Here is a 9655-nt window from a genome sequence, read left to right as displayed (position 1 = left end):
ATCTTTTGAAGCATGTGGGGACCACAGACTTCGCCAGGGACTCGTTGAAGATGTAAGTGAACACACCTGCTAGCTGGTCAGCACAGCAGCGCAGCAGACGGCCGGTGATGCCGTCTGGCCCCGCCGCTTTCCTTGTGTTCACTCTCCTCAGTGCCGCTCGGACGTCATGCTCCGCGATGCTGGTCACCGGTCTCTCGCTGATGACGTCACTGTCCTCGGTAGTCAGGCGGTAGATAGCATTAGCCGCCTGGCTAACCTCGAAACGGGCGTAGAACCGATTCAGCTCGTTGGTGAATGCAGAGTCGGCGTTGATCGGCGCAGTGTCCCTGGCTTTGTAGTCCGTAATGGTGCGTAGTCCGTGCCACATACTCCGTGTGTCGCCCTGGTGGAAGCGGGACTCCACACGTTCCCGGTACCTGCGTTTGGCATCTCTCACCGCGCGCCGCACGCCGTATGAGGCCGCTTTGTAGGCGCTCATATCGCCAGTGGCGAGACCCGCGTTGTAGGAGGTGGTCCTGGCGTTTACTGCAGTGCGGATCGATCTGTCCATCCACGGTTTCTGGTTTGGGAATGTGGTGACTCTCGCAGTGGGGATAATCTCCTCCGCTAGCATATTGACGAAGCATACTGCTACTTCCGTAAACTTGTTGATGTCGACTGCACATGCTCTGAACATGTCCCAGTCTACGTCGTTGAGTGCGTCCTGTAGCGTAGCTTCTGATTGGGCAGTCCACCGTTTTACTTCCTTCGTGGTCACGTCTTCCCTCCGTATGCTTTGTTTATACTGGGGAATGAGGAAGATGGCGTTGTGGTCAGACTTCCCAAAAGCCGGGTGTGAGACAGCTTTGTAGCCCTGCTTGTATGGCGTGTAGCAGTGATCCAAAATCCGATCCCCTCTCGTTGGACACGAGACATGCTGGTAAAAGTTTGGCATGACTTGTCTGAGGTTCGCTTTGTTAAAGTCTCCTGCTACAATGAGGGCTGCGCCCGGGTCCTTGTTTTGAAGCCAGCTCAGCACATCATGTAATTCGGACAAAGCCATACCTGTGTCCGCTTGGGGTGGGATGTAGACCGCCGTGGCGATGACTGAGGTGAACTCACGGGGCAGATAGAAAGGGCGGCACTTAATGCTCAGGAACTCCAGATGTGGCGAGCAGCCGCTGGAGAGAGTAGAAATGCTCCTGGCATCACACCACTTTCTGTTTACCATGAAACACACTCCTCCACCTTTGGTTTTGTTCGACTCTGCCGTTCTGTCCGCGCGGAGCACAAAGAATGAATCCGACGGAGTTACGGCCTGGTCCGGCACGGTGGGGGACAGCCATGTCTCCGTGAAGCACAGAATGTTGCAGTCCCTCATGTCACGTTGGAAGGTGACCCTTGCTCTTAGGTCATCGAGCTTGTTCTCCATGGATTGTACATTGGCCAGTAGGATACTGGGCAGTGGTGCGCGATGCGCCTGCTGTCTCAGTCTGTTCCTAATACCAGCGCGTTTTCCCCGGCGCTTCTTTGTTCTGCGCCTCGGATGAGCGGCCCGTCCTTTGTTGTTCTCCGCGCCGCGTAGAATCTCTGGCGGCCAGGAAGGGTCAGGTTTAAAAGTGTCCAAGATTAGATGTGCAACCTTGGCACCGATTCAGTTGATCTTCTTGTGTGTGTGGAAAAATGTCACAAAACTGAAAACAGACTCTTTAATGTTTGAGTTCACAACAAACCTGATTTGCACAGGTAAGGCGTACAACATTGGAGTCTTTTCACTGTGCGTTAGTTTGTTTAATTAAGTGTAAAATTCTGAATGCTTTGATCTCTGAAGATAGCCCATATCGTACCTTAATAGTAAAACTGTTTATGTTGTTCTTTAGCTTTTCCTTAACCAGAGCAGACCTCTGTACTGCAGTGTCCCAGTGCTGGACAGTGTCTTTAACCATGAGGACACCAAGCCTGAATTTCAGCTGAGCTGGTAGTTTCTGGCAGTGCTGCTTAATCCACTGAACCAGAATCGGAAGCATGGATGGGGTGCCCCAATTGAGACTTTTTCTTTGCTAGTTGGCAAGTGGAGCATCCCACAGGCTGCTCTCAGGTGTTAGGGGTGCCTCATTCTAGAGTCTTCTACAGTCCACAGACTCACAGAGGAGGTCGTGGACACCAGGTCTTCCAGATCCCCAAGACCGTCAAAGACATGGAGGTAGTGTCCCATATGTTTGCAGGGCTAGTATGCCTCAGAGTTTTTCTGAAAGCAGCTGGTGCAATCGATTGCTGCCACATCTACATTAAGCCTCTGAGGGCCCATCATCTTACAGGCAGCTTGTGACCATCAGGGCTTTATTGACGCGTACCTGACCAGCCTCAGGTCAGTGTACGAGTCCAGACTGCTCCGCCACAGCCCACTGTGCAGGCAGTCAGTCTACCCTCCTCAAGGGCATTTTATCTTGGCAGATGGAGTGTACCCATGACTCTAATGTCCATTACGCCTCATCACTCCCTACAAAAGGCAAGTACAAGCTGTGGGAGCCCAGCGCGTCAACAGCCAATATTCCAGGGCACATTCTATTATGAAGACCAGATTCTGAGCCATCTTCCTGCAAGTGCTGGAGGTCATAACAGCATATGCTTCTTCTGCTTCCGTGCCGGTGACATCATGGCCCCGCAGAATGAGCCTGAGAAATATGCAGGAGTGGTTGAGAGGATGGCTGGTTTGGAGGCAGTCAGGGGTTCTCTCTGTCAGAGCAAACTCTCTGCTGTCCTGGAGGAGGTACACCAGAACACGACTACTTTTAACAGGCAAGCTAAAAAATTTAAGTATAGGTTCCTCTTATGTTTTTTTTTAGTGCTTTGTTAACCTGTTTTGTTTGTTGAAGAGTGACTAGTATCCACATTTTTTTTGTTTCATCTTAGTGGCAGCCACCGATGGACAATGGAAGGAAGCATCCAAAGCACTCTCTACAGACCACCCGACCAGAAAAGACAAGATACGGGTCTCAGGAGCAGTACAACATCCCTCTCTCTGATCTAGCTTCAGCAGAAACTGCCAGAGACTTCCTGTCCAGGCAAACATCGGGCCTGCTGTGCTATTAAAGTTCAAAGAAACAATCCAGGTACAGGTCAGTCAGATTAATCCTGTGGTCTGCACTATAAATACCTGTACATAGTTGTTTTCTTATCCTGTAAATATTCTTGATTTCTTGTATATATTCTCGTTTTGTTGTTACCTTTTCATTTTCTTCTATTTTATTAATCAGACATTTAAAATGTTCCAAATTATCTTTATGTTATAGATGTAAAAAAAATAAAAATAAAATATGCTGATGACAGTTATCTATGCATCCATCCAAATTCATATTATTGATAACACATATACATGTTTTGTATTTGATTTTTTAAATTGTCCCACTTCTTTTTAGCATGTAAGGGGTGACCTACCCCCATAGGCCCATCTTTTCCAGAATAATAGATTATTTTTTTGACAGCCTGGTAGAAAGAGAAACAATACTGTCCCATATACTGGCTCTCTTGATATCATAATTCAATTTCAATTTCAATTTTATTTCTATAGCACATTTAAAAGTCACAGATACAACAAAGTGCCCCTGGGCCTAGGGCTCAGTCACTCTGGCACAGCTGGCTGCCGTCGGAGCTATATATATGTATATATGTATTTTTTTGTCCCCCCACCTCATTTTTTGTTTTGTCCCCTTTATCACTGTTCCTCTTCCCTGCTGTTTCTTTCTTTCTCCCTTTCCCTTCCACCAGCCATGTATGTCCCATATGTAACACCTGAAAAAAAAAATAGTAAATAGTAAAAAATAGTTTTATTTTACTTTTATCCTTTTTTTTTTTTTTTTACCTCATAATGGTATCCTGTCAACGTCACTTTCTTAACAAAATGCCTACTAATTTTAATTATTGCAACAACTTGATAATTATTGGTATTTGTACGTTGTTTTTAAGAGAAGTTATTTATTATTCAATGATACTATAAACACATACCTTGTTTTTAATGCTCACAGCTTTGCTCCATATTTAGAGTATGTGGCGCTGTATACTTGACTCACTCCGCAAACAAAACGAAATGTTGGGGCAGCATCGAGGTAAATCCTCTATTGAGCTGCCATGTAACACTAATGTAAAAACAGCTGCAGCAACATTTAGTTTCAAAAAAGAAAATCACATTTGTTAAAAAACCTTTTGATAATTTTGGTTTCTAACATCACTCTTACATTAACAATATATTGTTTTACTATTTTCCTTTTCTTCTTTGTCCAGTCTTTGTTAATGCCTGATTTTGTTCACCTGATCCTTATTAATTTGGTTCTCTCTGAGCATTTGCTGTCTGTAAACTTGGTCTTTCTCTAATTGTTACATACCCCTTTTTTTTTTTAATCAAAAGGCTGTCAGAATCCCCCCTTTTTTCTTTTCTTATATTCGTTTTGCTTTGTCTTCAACTACATCTGAGATATTTCAATTTATTTACAATTTTTCTGTGAAGAACTCTGTTGAAAACATCTTAAATAAATCCAACCAGCACAAACCCGTCTTTTGGTATTAAAAGATTTATTTATTTTTTTGCTAAAAAAAAAAAAAGAAGAAGAAGCCCGGGGTCAATATTTCCAAATAAAAGGTGTGGTTACACTCATTTTTTTACGTTATTGGATATGTAGGTGTTTCCCTCAAAATGCAAATGTTTTGGTATATTAGAGTAGTTAAATTGCACCACATTTAATGCTCAAGAACAGCATGTCTTTTTGTGCACCCCATCAATAAATGTAAATTTGTCTTAATTTATTTGAAATACCACAGGAGATGTTACCAGAAAATGCTGGAAACATGTTCCCAAACTTTGGTTCTTTGCTGTCCTCAACCTGAGATATTTTTGATACTAGAGCTCTGTAACATGTACTGATAACATTACCCGAAAACCTCAGTGCAACACACTTTTCTTTTTTTTCTCTACACAGGAACTGCATTGCCCTAATTAAAATATAAATTATTGCTGATGCCTGCTTATATAGGAAAATATTTATTTTGTACACACAGACACAAATCAGTGTTTTGAGATGACCGTATCACAAACTGCCATGATCCTGTGTTAGATGGATTCTCACACCAATGGGGCAAAAATTTCTGCTGCTGCTTGAGTAATTTTATCATTTCTGTGTGTTTTGAGTTTGAGTTTCACCTTAATATCTTTCTTATTGTCGTATTTATTTGGGTGTGCTGAGTGCATTTTGAGCCTTCACAGGAGAGCACGGTCCATTACAAGAAGCTGTTAAGCAAAGTAACAGGTGGTTTCTGGCTGTATGTTGACTTTTTTTAAAGCAGACACGTCTGGATTGTGTGTGTGAGGAAAAACACTCTCTAAAGGTTTGCTTTAACGACATTAAGTGCTGCTGCAGCACGAGCCTGTGAAGGTGAGTAACTGAAGACTGAAGTCTGTTAGGAGGCACGGAAGAGAGGGAGCCCAGAGGCCAGGACGTGGACGTGGACCCAAACACAGATTTGATCATAGGAAACAGCAGTAAGGTAAACAAGGTAAACGTAGTTTAGAAACAACGAACACGAAGCAGAGGCGGCTTGTAACTAACGTGAGGTTAGCTGACGAACGGAGAAGACAGTGAGGGCTCCGACCTATAACGCCACAGTCGCTGGATTCTTGGCTCCCGTGAAGAGATGTTCATTTTCACATCGGAGTTTATTGAAGATTAATGTTGTTGTTTTTTGAGTTTTTGGTTTTTTTTAAGTTTGATTCTGTCAGTTATGCCGTGCTGTGATTAAATTAGAACTGGCCTGGTGTGTAAAGTATGCCATGAACACTTTTATGCCTGAGATCATTAAAAGCGATTGAATGATTTATGAAAATATTTTTGTTCCAGCTGTTGCTTCAATTTGACCTTAACACTTAAGCTCACATCTGTGATGGGACACGAGGAGAGGATGTAAAAGTGTGTGCATATGAATGGAGCTCGCTAACTAAGCTAGCTAACATTAGCAGATCTGATGACTCCACTAAATATAAATTTTTTTTTTTTTAAATGAATAAATAAATAAACTAAATGGCTTTTCAGGTGATAACTTCTAGACTGCAAACTGCAGTCTAGAAGTTATCACTTGGTTGGTCTAGATTTTACTCAGGTTCAGTGATGATTTCTTTGCTTTGAACTGATTCCAGCTCTGTTTAATTACAACTATTTAAATGTTGAAGATGAATTTTAACTTTTACAGCCAAGGACAACAAAAGACTAGACTGACTTACAAAAAGTGATGCAGACATTTATTAGCAGTACACAAACTCATGCTACACAATCTGTAGTGAGAGTACCAACAGGAAGAGGCGTAGACAAGACTCCCCCATCTGAAATTGGAGGTCATTCAGCTGTAATCAACCAGTAGGTCCTGCACCATTAAACAGCTTAGTAACAACTGTTGGTTTATAATCTACAGTAATACACAGTGTATTTGTTGTCAGTCAGCTCAGTGTCTGTAAGATCTAACGTAGATTAGTTTAGCATGTTCTGTCTGAGAGATTTCTAAAAAATTCAAACGTACAGCTGTGCTATCACTTCCAGCATAAATGAAGACAGAAAATTAAACAGCAGTGACGTTTGCAGGGTTACAGAAGTTGGACTAGCTGGTATATAATTATGTGCTATGTGACCGCTAGCGACACAGCTATGTTAGCATAACATAAACACAGTGAAGCTGGAGGATGAACGCTAACCTTTTTCAACTAAATAAACGATAACACGAGGGTTCCCGATGGTTGGGGGAAAATGCAATCGCATGGCAGGATGCTGTAAACGGACCAAACTTCGGTCAGGAGAACAACTGAGATGATCCATCCACAATACGAGGTTAGTCATTAATAAACTGCAACAACATGGGAATAGAGAAGCTGCGAGAGAATTCAACATTAATGAATCAATGGTACAGAAGTGAAGGAAGCAAGAAAAATTACATGAATAAAGTCTGACTTATCTGACTGTTTTGTTTTGCTTATTGCGGCTTTTAATTCAGTGCACCTTGTGGTCCGAAAAATACAGTAATGAAAACCCAAAGAAAGTACTGGTGTATAAACACTGAGGATAATAAGAGGCATGTAAAAATCAAACCAAATACTGAGCGTTCAGTCAAGTCTTCAATGTCAACACTGGAAACGGCACCAGGAGGCTTGCACTTCATCCTGTTGTTGCTGCTGAGCCGTGATTCTGTTGCCTTTGAAGTTTTCTGTAAATCAATAGACCACTGACAACAACCACTGTTGTAGAAGAAACTAGCACACCAACTATCAGTCCAACAGATCCATCTGCCTCCCATCTGTCCTCTCTGTGTCCTCCTGGTGGATCTGTAGGTGAGAAATAGGTGTGAGGGACAGGAACGTGATCACTGAAGCACAGACCAGAATCAATTTCCTCTTCAAACTGCACACACTGAACTCAAACTCACCTGAAGGAACAACACTCAGGTTGATGATATTTATGGGGTCAGTCGTCAGCCAAGTTCTCTTCATTCGAGTTGTTCCTGTCCTCTGGATGATACGACACTCATATGTTCCAGCATCACTAATCGTCACATCCTTCAGCACCAATGAGACGTCTCCATCTTTCATCTGGTTATCCTGCAGGTCCACCCGGCCCTTAAAGGATGGATCCTGGTAATCTGGATGAAGTTGGTTGTCCCGGTATAAGATCACATACTCGTCTCTCTTCAGGTCAGGCCTGCTCCACTCTACAACTGAGATCAGGATGTTATTGTTTGGAGCTCGACATGGCAGAGTGACGTTCAGTCCAGACTCAGCTGTGATGTTTTTCAGCTCTAAAAGAGGAAACAACACAAAGTAGAGGGGTTAGAGCAACCATTGTATAACTGCTTGCTTCTACAACAGCCAATCACAGTGAGGAGTGAGACAGACCACTGTTGGGTCAGTGTACCGTGCCTCTGAGACTGTGCTGAGACACAGCAAACTTTGTGGCAGTGGCACATAATGATGAGACATTCTGGACGAGTTGGTTACTGTGGGGTCCAGGTATCGCCTCATGCTACAGGTAATGAAACTGACACTAGCCAAAAGCAAAACTAGTGGGAAAAAACCCAGAAAGGATGAAGAGGGAAAAATGTCCACCTTGTGGTTGCTTCATTGCCTCTCATTCTGTAACAGTCATCAACCGCAGCAAAACAATACCCGGTGGTGTACGTAAATTATGCATGATGAAGTGTTAAAATTTTGATAGATCAGTCCATAGCACCTTCTTCCAGTCTTCAGTAGTCTATCGGTGGTGTTTCATGCCACAGGCATGTCTCGTTTTCTTATTCTGACGACTTACCAATGGTTTCTTGTTGTAACTCGCTGTGCTTGAAGTTGGGAAGTCTGTCACATAAGCTGTTGACTCCCAGAAACTTGTCTGTTGATTTTTATTGTGGTCTGCCAGACCTCTTCCTGTCTGAGATTCCCCAGGTTCTGAGTGCCCTTTGATGGTGAAGGGAACTGTACCAACTAACACAGTGACTTTCTTTGCAAATTCACTGTAGGAAAGACTTTTAAACCTTATGATGAGTTGTCTGCCATCCATTGTTAATTGCTTTTTTCTTTCTTTTTCTATAGCAACACACAAATTTCTTCAGTACATTACTGCAGTACAACTGAGTACATTAAGGGTATGGTACCTCATTGTGTTCCAACACTGCATTTACAACCCCCTGCCCCCAGCAGACAGACCAGTTTGTAAGTAATCAAGAAAAATTGGGACACCTGTAGCAATTGGTAGCATCGACTTTGAAGGCTTGATCAATCTCTACTGTTGCAGAACAGCTTTAAGTTGTTAAGCTATTTCTTGTTCCCTGAAAAAGGCCTTTTTGTAGGATTCTGAAATAAAAATTTAAAAACTAGAAGAATTTGTGTTCTAAAACATTTTACTAGTAGTGTAAATCAGTGCATACAGATTACAGAACAAAACCATGCCATGGTACAATTAAATATGCAGTCCCCTCATTATAGGTTACTGTGTCTATTCAGTGCAGCCACTGCTGGCCTTTATTCTTTGAACAAAAAGCTTTATTCAATGGAGACTCATTCTGAAAACTACAGATGCTGCAGGCAGTAAAGTTCTTTGGTCTCTGTGGTCAGACATGGAGTCAAAACGTTACAAGGCCACAGACACCACCCAGCCTCGTGTTGCCTTAGCGTAGCGTAGCCTTGCTTTGTGTGTATAACAACCACCACCAGCCTCGTGTCAACACACAAAGAAACTCAGTCATTATGAAAATAATTCTTCAAGAAACAGTATTTATATGTAAAATGGGCGGATACTACTACTTCTATAAACCAAATGTGAATGTTTAAGAAATAACGCTCACCTGCAGAGACAAGCATGACAATGCTGAAAAACCACAAGAACCAGCGGAACAACGCAGATGACTCGGCAGCCATTCTTGTGCTTTCTAGATCAGCTGACTGTATTTTGTTTTATGAGTATGTTATTGTTTTCTGTTAATGCCACAGGCTACTTTAAAAACTAAAGGAATGCCAAAGTCACAAACCACGTTTTCAGCAGTGCGCCGCCATTACTGTTCAGGAAGAAACTTAGCTGAAAACGTCATCACATGGAATTAAATTTTTTTTATAGACAGCACAAGTTTAGAGCTGATGTATTTCACGTGAAAGGGT

General features: G+C 42.6%; 1 protein-coding gene across 1 annotated transcript; it reads right to left on the bottom strand.

Moving 5' to 3' along the window:
• Positions 1–7135: 7135 nt before the first annotated feature.
• On the bottom strand, positions 7136–9418 carry LOC113024922 (programmed cell death 1 ligand 1-like). Its single transcript, XM_026172225.1, has 4 exons — positions 9346–9418; positions 7438–7788; positions 7274–7336; positions 7136–7218 (listed from the first exon to the last, which is right to left on the bottom strand). The coding sequence occupies exons 1-4, from the start codon at positions 9416–9418 to the stop codon at positions 7136–7138; spliced, it is 570 nt and encodes a 189-aa protein (XP_026028010.1).
• Positions 9419–9655: the final 237 nt, after the last annotated feature.

Source organism: Astatotilapia calliptera, chromosome 7 (genome assembly GCF_900246225.1).
Source record: "Astatotilapia calliptera chromosome 7, fAstCal1.2, whole genome shotgun sequence".
Taxonomy (NCBI): domain Eukaryota; kingdom Metazoa; phylum Chordata; class Actinopteri; order Cichliformes; family Cichlidae; genus Astatotilapia; species Astatotilapia calliptera.
This window is presented reverse-complemented; position numbering and strand designations above follow the sequence as displayed.

Coding starts and splice junctions, on each gene's coding strand:
- LOC113024922 (XM_026172225.1), bottom strand. CDS start 9,418: ATGGCTGCCGAGTCATCTGCGTTGTTCCGCTGGTTCTTGTGGTTTTTC. Junction 7,789..9,345: donor TGTCATGCTTGTCTCTGCAG/GTGAGCGTTATT, acceptor AAAACATCACAG/CTGAGTCTGGACTGAACGTC. Junction 7,219..7,273: donor ATCTGTTGGACTGATAGTTG/GTGTGCTAGTTT, acceptor ATTGATTTACAG/AAAACTTCAAAGGCAACAGA.